Here is a 19,409-nt window from a genome sequence, read left to right as displayed (position 1 = left end):
TGTGTAAGATGTAACCAATCTGCCCCAACCTGTTACACTGTCCCTGCTAATTACTGTTCCATCGAGGCCCCACTGGCACGCTGTGATAGGAGACTGAGCAACATAGTATTTGCAACATATACCTCTTTCTTTTCTCTAGAGATGTAGAAATGGCAGGAGACCTCTCAGGTAGAAGCATGGTTCATGCTGATCGCCTCTTAGCAGAAAAATAGCTTTGCAAAGCTGCTGTGGGTAGTCCCTCTAACATTTCATATGACACCATGTAGAACAGTGTCATTTGAGTTCACTTATTATTAATACCTTTTGGCTGAAGGATTTTAATTTATATTCAGACATCCATGTTTAAATCTCAAATGTAGACATTGTGTTTTAAGGACCCCTTTTTCTTCAGGGCTGTGAGTGTATGTGAAATTGGAGCACCTTTTAAACACTTCTCATCGCACTTGCACGTCCTGCATGTGTACAGTGCTACTTCAAAGATTTTTCTTCACTCAGAATCTTGACAACCTTTCTCTTCAACATTGCAAGAGAAGGTGACTTCCACAAAGCACTGCATGATTCAACTCTAGTCTCTGGAAACTTGTTTGCAATTGTCCTGTCAAATGTGGGGTTAATGGAACTTCTGGGCCTTTGCTGGAAAGAAATAATCTTTAATTAATGGGCTTCACTTGTGCTTTTGTTTTTTCACTTTTTAGGTGTGTTGCATTTCAATCCTGATGGCGATTCCATTCCAGGAGAAAGACAGCCTGCAGATGTAAATTGGGTAAATAAAGAGAGGAAAGACTCTAAAAGTAATCAGCATAGAAGTAATTTGCAGTTTCCTAGTCTGTCTTCTGAAAGAAGTACAGATTATGAAAGCTCTTCCACAAAGCATCGTGGTCTTCGTAATTCAGACAGTCAGTATGGGAATTCTGAAGACTTCCACCACTATTTTGGTAGCAGTAAAAGTTTGAAGAATCGCAGCTTACAAAGCCAGAGGTGGCACAAGTCAAGAAATGATAGCACATCTACTAGAAGTAAGGTGAGGCAAAGTACTGCTGATGCTGCTGCCGGGCCGGGAATTTCAGATGCTGCAGTAGTACCTGGGAGAAGAGCACCTCCAAGAGGATATAATGACTTTCTCTCCTCAGAGAGTGATAGGGAGGTACCTAATGCAGATAGCAGAGGAGCAAAGCCAAAGAAAACACATCTGATGTATGCATCTGGAAGGGGTTTCAAGGAGAAGGGGAAGCAGGTTCATGACCGGGAAAAGAGAGTGTGCTCCAGGCAGAAAGTAGAGCCCTTTGAAAATGTTCCCTCTTTCGACTTGACTCAGTCTGACTCTTCAGAATCATCTGTTGGGAAGGCATTCTGCGATGCACCTCTTGGAAGTGGAGATGAGCACAAAGGTTACAATTATGTAAACAAAAGATATCCCAGGAAGCCTGTGTGGAATAAACCCCCAGCGGAAAAGGAGTGCCAGAAAAGACATGAATCTCACCGTACTAAAAATATCAAAGTAGGGAAGAAGTCTTCTCTTGCATATAGTCCAAAAGAGAAAAATGAAAGGAAGAAAGAACTCTCTGTTCACAAAAATGATGAAACCTTGACAAGTGAAGTCAGGCATCCGTTGTCCGATTCTGTCAGGTGTAATGGAAGGAAGTTCTTGTTAAAGAGCGATCAGGCACCTGCACTTCATTTCAGCTGGACTCAATACTGGAAAAAGCAAAGTGATGTACCAAAAAACAAGGAAACTCATACAGGTACATTTTCTAGCTTCTGCTGTGCAATCTTTAGTGTTTTTAAAGCACCTCACGTTTGACTAGCTGCAAAGGCTTATTACTTTAATGTTAGGTCAGTATCGGTTTCAGGGGGTAGAACTAAATGTGAATGTGTAGTTTCTGAATGGGGAGGTGTTTTAGCAACATCTGTTCTTCCCTAGTGAGCTTACAGAAGTGTTTGCTTGTCATGGGTGAGTTGGTTGGTCTGTTGGCTTTGTTTTACTCCCAAGCTGCAAATGATGGCCTGGTCAGGCATCATCTTAAAACAGGTAAGTTTTGGAAGTGGGGAATGAATTCTGAACAATGGGACTTCTTAGAATCATAGTGGCTTGAGTTGGAAAGGACCTTAAAGATCATCTAGTTCCAACTCCCTGCCATGGGTAAGGACACCTCACACTAAGCTGGGTTGCTCAAAGACTCATCCATCCTGGTCTTAAATACTTCCAGAGGTGAGGTGTCCCCATCTTCTCTGGGCAACCTGTCCCAGTGCCTCACCACTATCACAGCAAAGAACTTCTGAATGTCCAGTCTAAATCTACCCTGCTGTAGTTTGAAACCATTGTCCCATGTCCTGTCACCGAAGGCCTTTATAAAAAGCTCCTCCCCAGCTTTCCTGTAGGCTCCTGTCAAGTACTGGAAGGCTGCTCTGGGGTCTTGCTTTCATTTCTTCAAGCTGAACAAACCTGCTTCCCTCAGCCTGCCCTCATAAGGGAGGTGCTGCAGCCTGCTGATTGTCTTTGTGACCTCCTCTGGACTCTCTCCAGCTGATTCAGGTTCTTGTGTTGGGGTCACCATAACTGGATGCAGTACTCCAGATGGGATCTTGAAAGAGCAAAGGGGTGACATCGCCTCCCTTTTCCTGCTGGCCTCACATCTTTTGATGCAGCTCAGGACATGGTTAACTTTTTTGGGCTGCAAATGCACACTGCCAGCTAATGTCAGATGCCTCAGCAGCCAGCACCCCCTGCTTCTCCTCTGCAGGGCTGTTCTCAAGCCACTCATCACCCAGCCTGGATTTGTGGGCTTTGTTGAGGCCTCGCTTCTTAAGCTTGTCCAGGTCCCTCTGGATGCCATCCCTTCTCTCCAGTGTGCGAACTGCACCACACAGCTTGATGTCATTCACAGACTTGCTGAGGATGCCTCAATCTCACTGCCCATGTCACAGACAAAGATGTTAAACAGCACTAGTCTCTGGCAGGGGGGCAACCCTCAGGCAACCCCTGAAGAATGCCCCTTATGACTGGTCTCTATTTGAACATCAGGCATTTGATCACAATGCTTGGAGTGGCTATGCATCCAGTTCTTCATCCAGCAAATGCTCCATCCCTCAAATCCTTCCAGCTTAAAGGCTGGAATATATTATGTGGGACAACGTTAGACACAGGTGAAACTGTTGGTTGCCACCAACCACATCTTTGTTTTTGATGTGCCCTAGTAGTGTCTTCAGGAGGTTCTGCTCCATTACCTTGCCAGGCACAGAGGTGAGACTGATGGGCCTGTAATCCTCATGTCTTCCTTAGCCATGGTTTTTAAAAATGGAGATCTGTGTCCCCATTTCCAGTCAGTGGGAATTTCACCAGGCTAGGGAGGTAAAGTCCTAAAATGGATTTTTGCAGAATAAATTTTCCTCATGTTTAATGTAGAAGTAGGAAAATGGCAGATAGGGGAACTGTGTTCTGCTCCTAGCTAGATTTCTTTTGTCTCCTTTTTTGCAATGGTAGTATCAAAAGGTAATTAGAAATGGAGAAAGTCTCTGGACACTCTTTTTGGAAGCTGAGAATAATAATGTGCTGTTGACAGTGTGGAGCAGACCCACAGGTTTTGACTGAGTGAATTTTTTGCCGACTCAAACCATTAGGGACTTCAAGACATTAAATAGAAATCATTATTCTAGTTTAGAGGAGGGGCCAGGAGCCACCTGGGGAGCCCAGGTTCCAGACTATGCTTACCAGGAGGGGCCAGGGGCACCTGGAGTTGGGATTCCAGACAACTGCCCCCAGGAGGGTTTAACCTGCAACAATCATCTGACCCTCTTCAGAGCCATAGTGCTCATTTCTGTTTCTAGACAACCTAGGTAGATCATTTTCTTAATGTTTTAGATAACTTATGTGTGTGCTGAGAAAATAGTCTGAGGTTATTTGTAGCATCCAGCAGAAGTTGTCCTCTTTTTTAGTCTCCTGCCACCTAAAATGATAGTAGGGTAGTTCCATGGTATTGAATTTTCTGAAGGTTTTGCTTCTAAACATTTTTTGTCTGTTGAAGCTGAGGAAGTAGTAGCATATCAGGAAACATAAGATAGCTCCAGTCTGAAGCATTGCTCCCTTAGGAGGAGTTCAAGGATCAAAATCCTCCTTGATCTTTTCTAGCTTAAATACACTGACTTTTATTGTGAGCCCAGGGCTCACAATCTCACAGCTCCTACTGCTAAACCACATGTCTCAGCACCACATCCAGGTGTCTTTTGAATAACTCCAAAGATGGTGACTCCACCTGCCAGGACAGCCTGTTCCAATGTCTGAGAACCCTTTCTGTGAAGAAATTTTTCCAAATGTCCAGCTTGAACCTTCCTTTGCACAACCTGAGGCTGTTTTCTCATCGGTCCTGTCATATGTTGCAAGTGAGAAGGGACTGACTCCCACCTTGCTTCAGTCTCTTTTGAGGTCGTTGTAGAGGGCAATGAGGTCTCACCTTAGCCTCTTCCTAAGAAGACTGAAAACTCTGATTCCCTCAGCCATTCTTTGTAGGAGTTGTCTTGAAGGCCCTTCACCATCTTAGCTCCAGCTACGTGCTCCAGCATCTCAATGTCTGTCTTGTCTGAGGCTTCCAAAAATGAAGACAGTGTTTGAGGTGTGGCCTCACTGGTGCTGAGTAGAGTGGAAGAGTTGCATCCCTAGAGTTGCTGTCCACAGTAGTCCTGATACAAGTCAAGATGTCCTTATCCTTCTTGGCCACCACAGCTCACAGCTGGCCATCAGTCATCTCTCCTAGGTCCTTTTCCAACAGGCAGCTCTCAAGCAACTCTTCCCCAGGCCTAGTTGCAGGTGTCCCACCTGACTGTAGGAATGTTGAACTAGATGATCTTTAAAGGTCCCTTCTGAGGCAGTCCGTTCTATGATGCTGTTGAAGAGGACAAACATTAACACTTCAATGTTTCTAGGCATCCATGGGCTTGCTTTTAGTTGGGTGTCTTACAAGCACATTTTTACTTGATAGTGATTTTTCCTTTGTTACTTGAATTTTCTGTGTGTCCTTCACTGTGAGTTCTAACTTCCCTTGGGTTATACCCTTTGACAATGGTACATTTACACTTGTAATGAAGATACTGTACAATTCTGTGGGTGTAGCTTTAATAGTGTTTACATTTGTAAAGGTACATTTGATGGGAGAGTTGAATCTGGCAGAGCTGAAGTTGTGTGATGCTGTTATGTTTGCACATCTGTTTTGGGGTTGTGCTATCCTTCTTGTGGTGTTCTTGCTTTAAGTGCTTTCCTAAGCTAGCTGATGTCTCCTGTGCAAGTAATGTGTTTTATTTGCAGGGTCCTTGATTGAACAGCTGACCACAGAGAAGTACGAGTGTATGGTATGCTGTGAGGTGGTCCGGATAGTAGCCCCAGTGTGGAGCTGTCAGAATTGTTACCACGTGTTCCACCTGAATTGCATTAAGAAGTGGGCTCGCTCACCAGCTTCACAAGCTGAAGGTTGGTATGCATACACTTTCCTAAACCACACATTGGAGCTGGGCTCATACATAGGGCCACTGGGATGACCAGAGGGCTGGAGCACCTCTCCTATGAGGACAGACTGAAAGAGTTTGGGCTGTTCAGTCTGGAGAAGAGGAGGCTCCCAGGTGACCTTCTTGTGGCCTTTCAGTATCTGAAAGGGGCCTATACAAAAGCTGGGGAAGGACTTTTCTGGATATCAGGGAGTGACAGGACAGGGGGGAATGGAGTGAAGATGGAGATGGGTGGGTTCAGCCTGGACATAAGGAGGAAGTTGTTGAGCATGAGAGTGGTGAGAGGCTGGAATGGGTTGCCCAGGGAGGTGGTTGAGGCCCCATGGCTGGAGGTGTTTAAGGCCAGTCTGACTGAGGCTGTGTGCAGCCTGCTCTAGGGTAGGGTGTCCCTGCCCATGTCAGAGGGATTGGAACTGGCTGCTCCTTGTGGTCCCTTCCAACCCTGACTGATTCTGTGATTCTATGATCTCTTATCTTGAAAAACTACTGATGAAAGTGTCTAAGTAAGCTGTAAATAAAGCAAATTTTACCTAAAATACTGTTTCTTTCAGGGTTCCTTGGTTGCCTTATGTCATCCACCTGACCATTTTGATTCTTAATAATATTCTGGTGAAAACTAATTTCCAGGTGTGGATACATAAGTTTAAGATCACTTGGTGAAATCTGTGTATTCAGATGCAATGCTCCGTGTCTGTGTTATTACACACCATAAACTCTCTTCTGTCATCTGTTTGGCTGAGCAGTCAAGCAGAAGAAGCACTTCAAGCAGTAGTTGACTGCTTTTTATTCAACCACTTAGTTCTGTTCTCAGATTAAAGGACTTGAAAATCAGTCACTGGTGCCATTCAGTGAAATGGCATTCAGAGAAGATGGAAAGCTTTTTCCTTTGTCATGTGCTTAAGTGGTTTCAGATTCTTCGTGTTACACCACTTTGTAAACTCTTCTGCCACTGCCTTCTGCCCTTTGAATGCTGAATTGCAGCCTCTCTGCTGTATTCAGCTGTGTGATGTAGATACTCAGACTGTGATGCTGATTTTGAAGTGGGTGTGTTGGTTTTTCTTTGTGTATCTCTGGGCAAACTGAGGAAATGCAGTCTGTTGGCTGCTACCAAATGTTTGAGAGAAGTTCTTTGGAAATTGTGAATCTCTTCTGGAAAGGATTGGTTATAAAGTTCTTGGATTGCTGAAGATGCACATACAGACTTTGGGGTAGGCCTGGCTATGCTTCATACTGGCAGCAGAAAAGAGAAATACCAGTGCAAGATTTGAAGGCATTAGAGTGTTGGAGAAGAGTTTTCTGGATGAAACTGAGATCCTAAGCCAAACTAAGTTTCTCACAATTTTTGTCATCCCTTCATTGTACCAGAAACCTTGAATACAAAGTCTTCTTGCACTGTACAGCACTGCTCCAAGACTCTTCCAGATGTTTTTTACTGAAGGTGTCTTATTTCAGACACTTCTTTGCCTTCTATCATCTTGCTGGTCATCTGAAAAATTACTTTCAGGTTGTCCAAGCAAGGTGAAATAATCTCCTGAAGTCCTGATTTTGCTGGGTCAGAATCCTAGGCCAGCTATGGGCTGCAGGCCATTGGCAGTTTGGAGTCAGCCAGAGCAGCTGACCTGAGTTGGCAAAAGGTATATTCCAGATCAGAAACATCATGCTCAGTGTAAAGAGAGTTTCCTGAGGACAGGGTCTTCCCTGCTTGCTACGGTTCTTAGTCTTGCTCAGGTTGCTTCTGACCCTGTTCCTCTTCCTTGTGCATTGTGGCCACTCTTGCTCAGGCTGCGTCTGACCCTGTTCCTCTTCTTGTGCATCATGGCCCCTATATAGTCAGTAGGCTGAGTGTCACTTTTATATGCTTTATACTGGCATTGGTGTTAGTCTGGCTGAGAGCCTTCTCTTTTACCTGATCTCCTGCTCAGCTTCAGGGGTCGTTGAGTGATGGAGTAGATGCTGTAGTTTAGCCCCAGATACAACTAAAAGTAGACACTTGGTGATCTGTGGAGAGCTAGAGGACATTGCTCTGTTCATAGTCTACTTACACTGGATTGTGGTCAGCCCATCTGTCAGTATTTCTGCAGTGCAGGCTTGTCAGCAGCATTTGGAACTAGAGAATGGATTTTCATCTTATGTAATAAGTCCTTGTCAGGAGGAGGAGGAAAAGCTCTGTTAGGCATCAATTTGCCTTCGTGCCTGAAGTGCTTTTCCTATGAAGGAGAGCCTAACTTTCTTCTTAAAAAACATTTTTACTTAGGTCTTCAAGGACCTTTGTGACCTTTGGATATTGTGTAGCTACATTCAGTCTGGCAAATACCTATATTACACACAGTATCTTTTATGTTTATAAAGAAGAAGTTGATTCTTACCTTCTCCTTTTAAAAACCAAAGTTTCAGTGCTGCTCTGCTGGAATGAAAGTTTAAGCCATTTGCTTCCTAATTTGCAGGAAAGATAATTGTGCTGGGGTTTTGATTTCATCTGAAAGGATTGGAGATATCTTGAGATACTACAACTGCCTCTATTCTGTTCCCTCTGCTTCCTCTGCCCTCAACTTGTAGATGAGCTGTTGATGTGCACCAATCCAATACTGGCCTCTAAGGTGGCTTCTGAGCTTTGGGGAAGCATATGAATCTGTTTGCATTTTCTTTTTTCCCCTTGGTTTTTTTTTCTTAAGTTGTTCTGTTTAGGGCACTGAAGAGATTCTGTGTGCCTTGGATATTAGACAGTATTGCCATAGTTTTGTAGTTTTGTACTGAGACAAAAAGCTGTTCGTTGTGTCTACCTGAGAAGTCAAAGCAATAATATTCTGATACAGATTGTCTCATTAGAGACCAGCTGTCATAGGCTGAGTTTTAGTCTGCTGCTATTCATACCATCGTGCTTCATGTCAGCTTCAAAAATGAAAGTGCTGTCTGGAGCAAAGTATTATGGGGCTTGATGTTAAGTTTGTAACGTGGGAGGCTTCCTGTTCTGCTTGCTGCTTTTGGGTTCCAGGTCATGGGTACTGGCTCTCTTCCTCTGACATGGCAGTGGGATTGGAAGGGGTGGAGGACTAGCTCCCTGGCCTGGGTTTTTAGCTTGCTTGCTTCTGCCTTGCTGCTGCTTTCTGCTGTGCTTTTTTTCCTGCAAATGGGATAAGTTAACTGGACTAAGGTATTCTGATTTATTCGTTAAACTCTTACCTCATTTCTTTGTCTCAGTGCAGAGATTTCTTTATGTGTTGTGTTTTCTCTCACTTCTGTATTGAGGGAACAGACAGGTTAGCCTGTTTTGATTGGATTGTGAGTGTGCACTTGCAGCCCAGAGGGTCACCCAGATCCTGGCCTGCATGAGAAGTATGGCCAGCAGGTCGAGGGAGGTGATTCTCCCCCTCTACTTTGCTTCGCTGAGACCCCACCTGGAGTACTGCATCCAGTTCTGGAGCCCCTGTTACAGGAGAGATGTGGAGATGCTGGAGTGTGTCCAGAGCAGGGCCAGGAGGATGCTCAGAGGGCTGCAGCAGCTCTGCTGTGAGCACAGACTGAAAGAATTGGGGCTATGCAGTCTGCAGAAGAGGAGGCTCCCAGGTGACCTTCTTGTGGCCTTCCAATATCTGAAAGGGGCCTCCAAAAAATCTGGGGAGGGACTTTTTAGGCTGTCAGGTAGTGACAGGGCTGGAGGGAATGGAGCAAAACTGGAGATGGGTAGGTTCAGCCTGGATGTGGGAAGGAAGTTGTTGATCATGAGAGTGGTGAGAGGCTGGACTGGGTTGCCCAGGGAGGTGGTTGAGGCCCCATGGCTGGAGATGTTTAAGGCCAGGCTGGCTGAGGCTGTGGGCAGCCTGCTGTAGGGTAGGGTGTCCCTGGGCATGGCAGGGGGGTTGGAACTAGATTATTCTTGTGGTCCCTTCCAACCCTGACTGATTCTATGATTTAAACCATTACACCAACATAAAACCTTTTAGAAATGGTGACATGAAAGTGTCAGTGTTGAAGAGACTGAAATCCTCTCTTAAAAATGTCCTTAGCATTGTATAGATGTTGAAAATTCCTGCCCTGGTGCTGCCTTTGGAAACAGCCTTTTAGGGTTCACTCCTCATTCCAGCAAATGTGTCTAAGTCCTTTTTATAGTAAACACCTGTGACTCATCTGGGCAGGCATGTGAGAGGGAAGCTGCTTGTTTGAAACTGCATGTTAAGATTTCTGCTCTGTAGATATACTTCCTGTGTCTTTCTACACAAGGTTCTTTTGAATGCCTTAATGCTTTAGGATTCTAGAAACTGAGGATATGGCTCCCTGTCTGTATGACAACAGGGATGCAATGAGAAGGGGCAGGGTTCTGGGCATATGACCACAGAGAAAGATTTTTCTCTCCTATGAGCTGGGGAGAGAGTGGCTGGAGAAGAACCTTCTTTGTTTTAATTCTTCTCTCCCAAATGCCTTTTTCTGAGATGCTTCAGTTTGTAGCAGCTAAATTTAGTAAGCAAAAAACCCAACCCCAAAAACTTTCTTGGCGCATACAGGTTGGTCTTGAGGATGAATGAAATCCGTGTGCCACTGTTCTGCAGCCACTCAACCAGAGCTGTGCAGCTTTCTGCAGTATTCTGGGTGGCACAGTGATATGAACAAGGATGACAGAGGGGTATGAGGTATGAAAAGCAATGCAACACCGAAGTACATCTATTCAAGAGTGTCAAGGCAGTTGGTTATCTAGATCACTTCCAGTTAGTGAAAATCATTAACCCTGTCATGTGTTATGATGGTTAAGGTAGAAAGTCTCCAGTCCAACTGCTGGCAAACCCAGACATGCCTGTCATTGCAGTGCAGCTGTTGTGGGATAACAGGAGGGTTAATTTGCAATCCCTTCTGCATTCATAACCTGAAAATAGTCATATTTTTTGCTCAGATTTCTTAGTTCTGAAGAACAGTGTTAAAATCACAGATTTATTAATTTACCATCACTGAGCTGATTGGTTAAAAGAGACAGAGGTAATCAGTTTATATACTTTTCTATCTATTGTGATGGTTCAGGTGTTCTCTGCCCTCCCACACTTTGTAAATCACCCAGGCTAGACTCGGCAGCTGTGGAAATTGAATGAAGCTTTGTATTTACAGCTTAGCACAATATACAAACAGGTATTTACCATATATATACAGTTATAGACAGAAATAGACAAGTTGAAAGGTAATAGAGAAACACAACAGCCCTCCCAGAAACCTGAGTCCCCAGGAGAGGCTCTCAACCACTCTTCCACCTTCCTCCCACTCCTTAACCTTACTCTAGATCTTGCCTTATGTTTAAGGTAGTATAGAGGGTCAGCCAGGGGGTTTAGGAAGCAGATGGATTAGTCACACAGACGGCAGGTTAGGTCAAAGAGAGAGAAGTGCAGCCCACAAAGCCCAGAAGGTGACTGTGTTATCTGTTTGTGTTCTTGTTCTTAGACATCTCAGCAAACCTATGAGTGCATTAGACATCATAATTGTTTCTCCTCCACAGCCTGTAATCTAATTCTTCTCACCAAAACATGCTAGCTAGCTTCAAACTAGCACATCTATCTTTAAATAAAAAAATCTCCCTCTCATATTCAGTAGTGTTCTCACATGGGTATTCTTCATAGCCAGATACATACTGAATTTGGGAAATACTCCTTGCACAGAAGTGTTCTTTCTTTACTGTAACCAACACCCTCCTGAAACACAGAAGCAAGAAAACTACTAATAAAATACCAACCTGAAGAATAATTAGTCAATATGTAGATGGGCTTTAAATAAAGATCATTCTGTTTTCTGTGGCACTAATTTATTCTGGATGTGAAGCATCACTGAAGTGGTCTTCCATAAGACATGTAAGCTCATATGATAGAATCATAGAATCATCCAGGTTGGAAGAGACCTCCAAGATCATCCAGTCCAACCTAGCACCCAGCCCTATCCAATCAATTAGACCATGGCACTAAGTGCCTCATCCAGTCTTTTCTTGAACACCTCCAGGGACGGTGACTCCCCCACCTCCCTGGGCAGCCCATTTCAATGCCAATCACTCTCTCTGTGAAGAACTTCCTCCTAACATCCAGCCTATACTTCCCCCAGCACAACTTGAGACTGTGTCCCCTTGTTCTATTGCTGGATAACAAAAAGGACAATACAGGTGGTGTTTAAGGCTAGGCAATTATATTTTTCTCACTACTTTCCCACACTTAACACTTCTTTATGCTCACATCATCAGATATGGTGAAGGCTGTCAATATTCTACTAGAATTTCTTATGATGTCAATAGGGAAAAAAAACAACTTTGCAGTTTGTTCTTGCCTTTGTATAAAGTTGGAGACTGGTCCAATGAAGTACCACTGCTGTGTTTATCTTGGTACTCTGCAAGGTGTGTTGTTGGTAACCTGCTTTCTCACAGCTTCTGAATAAATGGGGAAAGTTAGTTTGGTTGTACCCATGCTAAGAAACAAGGCAAAAGCACTTATTCTGCATTTACAAATATCTCTCTTCCAACCTGGCTGATTCTGTCATTGCTTTGTTTACTTCAAGTTGCTTTTATCTTTCTCAATCTGTAGATGGTAACAGTGGATGGAGATGTCCAGCTTGTCAGAATGCTTCTACACAAGTTCCTAAAACTTATACTTGTTTCTGTGGTGAGTTTCTTGCTTTTACACTTTTGTTGTTTTGATTTATTTTTAATTGTAGTTCTGTTGTGACTGCTTAATTTTCTACATCCCTGAAATGTAACCTTGCTTAAAACATTTTTGATGTGGGCAGGTGGCTGCACAGAGTCATACATTGCTGAAAACATTTGAAAAAGAAATGGAAATACTAAATAAGTGATAAATATTTTTCATATCACTATGTAAAAATAGTGATTTTTATAGAATAATGATAGGATTGTGCTACTGTTCTACAAGCTTGCCTTCTGTAGAGGGGTTAAAATAACCTGCATGTGCTACATCAGTAGCAAGATAGACCAAAGTACTACAGAATTCAATCATACAGCTCTTAAAATTGAGGCCAACGGGATGAGATTTAACAAGGCCAAGTGCAGGGTTCTACACTTGGATCACAACAACCCCAAGCAGCGCTACAGGCTGGGAACAGACTGACTGGAGAGCAGCCAGGAAGAAAGGGATCTAGGGGTGCTGGTAGAGAGGAGCTGAAGCTGAGCCAGCAGTGTGCCCAGGTGGCCAGGAGAGCCAATAGCATCCTGGCCTGCATCAGGAACAGTGTGGCCAGCAGGACAAGGGAGGTTATTCTGTTCCTGTACTCAGCACTGCTCAGGCCACCCCTTGAGTGCTGTGTCCAGTTCTGGGCCCCTCAATTCAAGAGAGATGTTGAGGTGCTGGAAGGTGTCCAGAGAAGGGCAACAAAGCTGTTGAGGGGCCTGGAGCACAGCCCTGTGAGGAGAGGCTGAGGGAGCTGGGGGTGTGCAGCCTGCAGAAGAGGAGGCTCAGGGGGAACCTCATTGCTGTCTACAACTACCTGAAGGGAGGCTGTAGCCAGGTGGGGGTTGGTCTCTTCTCCCAGACAACCAGCAACAGAAGAAGGGGACACAGTGTGATGTTGTGGCAGGGGAGGTCTAGGCTGGATGTTAGGAGGAAGTTCTTCACAAGAGAGTGATTGGCATTGGAATGGGCTGCCCAGGGAGGTGGTGGAGTCACCATCCCTGGAGGTGTTGAAGCCAAGCTTGGATGAGGCACTTAGTGCCATGGTCTTGTTGATTGGCTGGGTGCTAGTTTGGACTGGATGATCTTGGAGGTCTCTTCCAACCTGGTTGATTGTATGAAACCTTAAAACTGATAGGGCATTTTTATTTTTCACATTGATTAGGGAACCATAGAGGCTAAACAGGAAATAATATTTACACTTCTCAGAGCTTTGTATAGATACATGTTTAATAAAGAGACAAACAAAGTGAGCCCAACGCTCTCTTAAGCTGTAAGTGTATGGCCAAGAGAAATAAATTGTCACTTAATTTCATACATGTAAATGAATTTTGCTTTGAGATTTACACTTTATGGACTTTGTGCTGATTTCATGTACTTCTCCATTCCTGAAGTCAGTTACTGGAAAGGTCCACCTTGCTTTCTACCAGCCAGAATAGTGAAAGTTTAAACAGGAGCTGGGAGTTGGTGAACTTGCCTGAAAGAAGCTAGACTTATGCTGTAATAGATAGCCTTTTAAATTCGCTTCTTCAGTGATTCAATTAAGAGCAGTGCAATGCAGGTGAGACAGTTTTTTTGTATGAGTGGGAGATCTTCAAAGTGTAGGTGTAAGAATTTTTTTATTCCAAATGAAAATTGGAGTTTTCAGAAGGGTCATCCATCTGTTAAGCAGGAAAGAAATTCTGTCAAGGCTTAAAGACAGTTTCTCAGTTCAGGGAGATATACAGTAGCGACCTCAAGTTGTCCACAGGGTTAATATTAACAGAGTACCAGTACTACATTTGATCTGGTTGAGGATCACAGTATCACCAAGGTTGGAAGAGACCTCATAGATCATCAAGTCCAACCCTTTACCATAGAGCTCAAGGCCAGACCATGGCACCAAGTGCCACGTCCAATCCTGCCTTGAACAGCTCCAGGGACGGCGACTCCACCACCTCCCCGGGCAGCCCATTCCAGTGTCCAATGACTCTCTCAGTGAAGAACTTTCTCCTCACCTCCAGCCTAAATCTCCCCTGGTGCAGCTTGAGGCTGTGTCCTCTTGTTCTGGTGCTGGCCACCTGAGAGAAGAGAGCAACCTCCTCCTGGCCACAACCTCCCCTCAGGTAGTTGCAGACAGCAATAAGGTCTGCCCTGAGCCTCCTCTTCTCCAGGCTAACCAATCCCAGCTCCCTCAGCCTCTCCTCGTAGGGCTGTGCTCAAGGCCTCTCCCCAGCCTCGTCGCCCTTCCCTGGACAGACTCAAGCATCTCAGTGTCCCTCCTAAACTGGGGGGCCCAGAACTGAACACAGGACTCAAGGTGTGGTCTAACCAGTGCAGAGTCCAGGGGCAGAATGACCTCCCTGCTCCTGCTGGCCACACCACTCCTGATGCAGGCCAGGATGCCACTGGCTCTCTTGGCCACCTGGGCACACTGCTGGCTCATGTTCAGGTGGGTATCAATCAGCACCCCCAGATCCCTCTCTGTCTTCTGGAACTTAATATTCAAATGGCACTTCTAAAGGAGGCTATATCAACACTGAAAATGGATAAAAACATAGAATATATTGTTGGTTTATGGTTTTGTTTTAGAATAGAATAGAATCAACCAGGTTGGAAGAGACCTCCAAGATCACAGTATCACAGAGTATCACAGTATCATCAGGGTTGGAAGAGACCTCACAGATCAAGTCCAACCCTTTACCACAGAGCTCAAGGCCAGACCATGGCACCAAGTGCCGCGTCCAACCTTGCCTTGAACAGCCCCAGGGACGGCGACTCCACCACCTCCCCGGGCAGCCCATTCCAGTGTCCAATGACTCTCTCAGTGAAGAACTTTCTCCTCGCCTCCAGCCTAAATTTCCCCTGGTGCAGCTTGAGGCTGTGTCCTCTTGTTCTGGTGCTGGCCACCTGAGAGAAGAGAGCAACCTCCTCCTGGCCACAACCACCCCTCAGGTAGTTGTAGACAGCAATAAGGTCTCCCCTGAGCCTCCTCTTCTCTCCAGGCTAACCAATCCCAGCTCCCTCAGCCTCTCCTCGTAGGGCTGTGCTCGAGGCCTCTCTCCAGCCTCGTTGCCCTTCTCTGGACACACTCAAGCATCTCAATGTCCCTTCTAAACTGGGGGGCCCAGAACTGAACACAGTACTCAAGGTGTGGTCTAACCAGTGCAGAGTCCAGGGGCAGATCATCCAGTCCAACCTACTCCCCAGCCCTATCCAGTCAACCAGACCATGGCACTAAATGCCTCATCCAGTCTTTTCTTGAACACCTCCAGGGATGGTGACTCCACCACCACTTCTTTTCCAAAGAAGACTACTGTTGCTATTAAAAATACAGCTTTCTGGTTTTGGTGTGGTATTTTTCCTGGTTTCAGTATTGGATTTAAAGCAGTGTTTGTGTCTTTGATGTTGTTTAGGTAAGGTGCACAATCCTGAGTGGAATAGAAATGAAATCCCGCATAGCTGTGGGGAACTTTGTGGAAAGAAGAGACAGTGTTCAGACTGTCCACATCTTTGTAACATGTAAGTAAATGCTTATTAAATGAATACTGTAATGATCTAGAGAGAATTTCTGAAGATTGTAGGTGCATCTTTTGTCCCCTGTGCAATCAGCAGCTCTGACTGTTGATACAAACCTCTGGTGGTGCTTGTTCTGCTGTTCCAAGAGCTGCTTAGATGGTTACACTGATACTTCATATTATGGTAACAGTAAGTTGAAGTGGGTCAGAGTGGATTAAATTACTTAAAAATCAGTTTTCTCTTTACAGCTGAGTAAGCAGCAGACTTCTGTGGCTGAGGAAAAAGAACTGACTTAAAAGTTATGCAAAAATATTTGGATCCTTTAAGACTTTGTGAAGGGATTAGCTTGATCAAGCATAACATTGAAAACACAGGAATATTCCCCACTACTGTGTTCCCTGAGTGGGAAATGAGACCATCAATTAAATCAGAAGGTGGCAAATTCAGAATACATCAAGTGCATTCTTCTAGGCAGGAAGAAATCAATGCAGATTAATAAGCTTCAAAAGATAACAGGTCCTGGTACAGGTAATGAGAACATGCAGAGTTCTCAGCATTGTGTAGATGCTTTTGGAAAGGATATTAAAGCTCATGCCCTGGTTAAGGGAGATGGTGACAGACAGATTGAGGCAAGAAGTGTGTTGTATGTGGCAGGATTTACTTGGTCATATTGTTCTGCTCTGCAGTGGTAGTCTATTCATTTTGGGGCCTTTGTCTGTAAGTGCTGTCTAAAATGATACCATGAGATGTCTGCATCCTGTATGTTTTCTGTTTAAATAAGAGCTGTGTTTCCTTAGGTTTTGTGACCCTGGTGGTTATGGCTTTAAAATTGTTTGGCATCTTTATGACACTTGCATGAAATGTGTGAAATCTGTGTTAAAACCACAACAGTGAGTTTACAGAGATACAGCAACTCTTGAGCCTCCTGTTGCCTGCAGTAAGCTTATTACCTATGTGTTGATCCCCTTTATACCACCAGAGAAAATGTTTTTCTTTTGAAGTCATATTTTGATTCATTTATATTTTGCAGTCTGGGGGTTTGTCATAACTCTTTCCCTCCCCCAAGCTTGCATATGGATTTTGTTAAGGGTTGGCCAATTCCCAACTCTTTCCCCAATCTGTTTGGGTTGTTGTAACTGTAGACATCATTATGTTGATCTACTTTCCATGCTGTAGTGTAACTGGATGATTGTGTTAGGTGTGACACTACCTGGCCTGTTTTGATGAAAATAAGTGAGGACAGTTTATTCTGGTTTAGAAACTAATATTTGCTCAAATCAGTCTAAATGAGTTAGTAACCATATGTGTAAACAGCTCTCTTGGCACAGGTGAGGAACAGGCAAGAATCTATTTGAGGTGTGGAGTGCTTTGCAGGCTTTGTGTTAGTGCAAGCTGTGGTGTGCATAGCACTTCACAAGGAGAGTTCTCTTCACCTTTTTAGTTTAAATACACTGAAGTTAGTTTTTATCTCTTTGGTTTCACATCAAAGCAAAGTCTAGAAACTGTCAAGAGAAAGTTTCTGGTCATAAACTTCTTTATAACTCTGAAGTTCTCACTGCCAGCTGGAACTATGCAAGACCTTGAGAGCATTGGATAAAAGGTCTTTCAAAGGCAGTACATAGAATTTTCTTCATATTAGTTTTAGTGTCTGGCTTTCCTCTCTAGATCTTTGGTGCTGTAATCTTTCCCACAGCAGTTCCTGGAAGTCCATTTGGACTGTTTTACAGTATCTGATATTTTCAGTGTCAGGCGAGTGGTTGCTTAATTTCTCTTACTCCTGACCCACAACTTTTTTTATATGTCCCTTTTCTAGAGCAGCAGCAGTAAACTGTGAAATAAATTCTCCATGCTAATGATAGATAATGGAGTTTCAGTAATAATAAGCCTGCATGCACTGAATGTAAATGAATACTGAAGTCTTCAGCCTGTCTTTTTGAGTTTAGTTTGTAGCACTAAGTCATAGAACTTAACTTTTTACTTAGTCCATTAAAACAGACTAAACCACATCACACGTCTTTATCATCTAAGGAAAGGTTTTTGCACTTTGTATATCTGTGTGGTGAATGAAATTTGAATTTCTGTTTGAACTTACTGTCTTGATCAAGTAAATCCTGGAACTGTAGAAATACTCTGTGCATAAACCAGATGCACAGAGACTTTGCCAAATAAATGACATGCAAGTGTGCATGCATCTGGAGGGATGCATAAGGAGTGTTTCTTTTTAAATTGAGAAGTTCAGTTTAAAAGAGTTTTTTGGGTTTTGCATTTAGTTTGGGTTTTTTTAGTGGGTGGTTGAGGCAAATAATATACCAGGTGGAGAGCAGCATGACAAGGTTTCAGAAGATAGTTTGTCTTCTCCTTTTTGCAAGGCATGGCATAGATCATAATATTTGGAATTTGTATCTATTTTTAATCTGATTAAGTTTATAAGCCAGCATGCATCCTATGTGAATCTGTGGGAACTGGAAGTCAGGACAGTGAAATATTACAGTGCTGTCCCCTTACAAAGATGCTTTCTGTTGCAGAACATGTAAGTTAGTTGTTGTCTGAAGTTCCACAGTGCAATCTTATATCAATGGGTTTACTTTCTTCCTGTTCTACTGTCTATCACATTTTTCCTGCTGTATCCAGTTTTGCACTTTTTTTTCCCCTTCCTTGGGCCTTTTCTGATGCTTCTTTAACTCTTCCTTTATGCCATAAAACTGACCTACCAGAGAGGGTTTGAGTTTTGGTCTTGATTTTGGTGTTTCTGTTGAAATTGTTTATCATGTAATTGATTGGGTTTACTTTTAAGAGCTGGCCTAGTCTGGATGATAGAATCATAGAATCATAGAATCAACCAGGTTGGAAGAGACCTCCAAGATCATCCAGTCCAACCTAGCACCCAGCCCTATCCAATCAACTAGACCATGGCACTAAGTGCCTCATCCAGTCTCTTCTTGAAGACCCCCAGGGACGGTGACTCCACCACCTCCCTGGGCAGCCCATTCCAATGGGAAATCACTCTCTCTGTGAAGAACTTCTTCCTAACATCCAGCCTATACCCACCCTAGGCCTTGTTGCAGACTTGGGAGGACTGGTAGAGGAGGAGCGTTTTCATAACCTGCAGCAGTGCAAGGGGCTTCTATAATGTTCTGATCTGCAGGCTGGGTCATGATGGACTGTTTCTCTGGGAGTGCAGTGTAGCTGAAGTTAACTTTGCAATTTTGTTTGCATTTTTTACTTATTTTTAAGACTGTGCCATCCAGGACCTTGCCCTTCGTGCCCAGCCTTTGTGACAAAAACATGTGAATGTGGAAAAACAAGGTGAGAAGACTTTTCTTACACAAACAAAACTTGATATAAGAATAGTTTGTTAAAAGTTTATAAACTACTTCTTTGGTTTATTAAGAGTTTACTGAAAAAATATATTCTGAGCTGTAACTTTGATTTGTGCACCAAAATCATGTGGAGAATGCTGTGTTTTCTAAAAATGAAATTGCTTTTAATCTTATTATTTTAATCTTACTATTTTTACTTCGGCTTAAAAGAGTTGTCTGGATTAAAATCAGTTTGATTTGTGCAATTGACCTGTCCAAAAGGTCTGTGAGTTGATTTGTTTTAGGAGTCCTCTTCTAGCACTTACCTATTTTGTAGAAGACAGGAAAAGAAGTAGAAAAAGGTTCACATTTTTTGTGTATGAATAGGATATCAAATTACTGCATTCCAAAAACAGTTATTCCAAAAGCAGTGTGTACACTTTAGTGGACCTGTACTACTAGCAAGACAGATGTGGTAGGC

The 19,409-nt window shown here is 43.6% G+C and overlaps 1 protein-coding gene across 1 annotated transcript in view; it reads left to right on the top strand.

Moving 5' to 3' along the window:
• NFX1 (nuclear transcription factor, X-box binding 1) overlaps positions 1 to 19,409 on the top strand; it is a 65,589-nt gene that overhangs the window by 9,106 nt on the left and 37,074 nt on the right. The window contains exons 2-6 of the mRNA XM_064169544.1: positions 696 to 1,742; positions 5,297 to 5,458; positions 12,033 to 12,110; positions 15,527 to 15,632; positions 18,864 to 18,935. Of these exons, the coding sequence (XP_064025614.1) occupies positions 696 to 1,742; positions 5,297 to 5,458; positions 12,033 to 12,110; positions 15,527 to 15,632; positions 18,864 to 18,935 (1,465 nt within the window). The remainder of the gene's footprint in view (positions 1 to 695; positions 1,743 to 5,296; positions 5,459 to 12,032; positions 12,111 to 15,526; positions 15,633 to 18,863; positions 18,936 to 19,409) is intronic.

This window comes from Pogoniulus pusillus, chromosome 32 (assembly GCF_015220805.1).
Source record: "Pogoniulus pusillus isolate bPogPus1 chromosome 32, bPogPus1.pri, whole genome shotgun sequence".
Classification (NCBI taxonomy): domain Eukaryota; kingdom Metazoa; phylum Chordata; class Aves; order Piciformes; family Lybiidae; genus Pogoniulus; species Pogoniulus pusillus.
The sequence above is the reverse complement of the archived record's forward strand: the minus strand, read 5'-3'. Positions and strand labels throughout refer to the sequence as shown.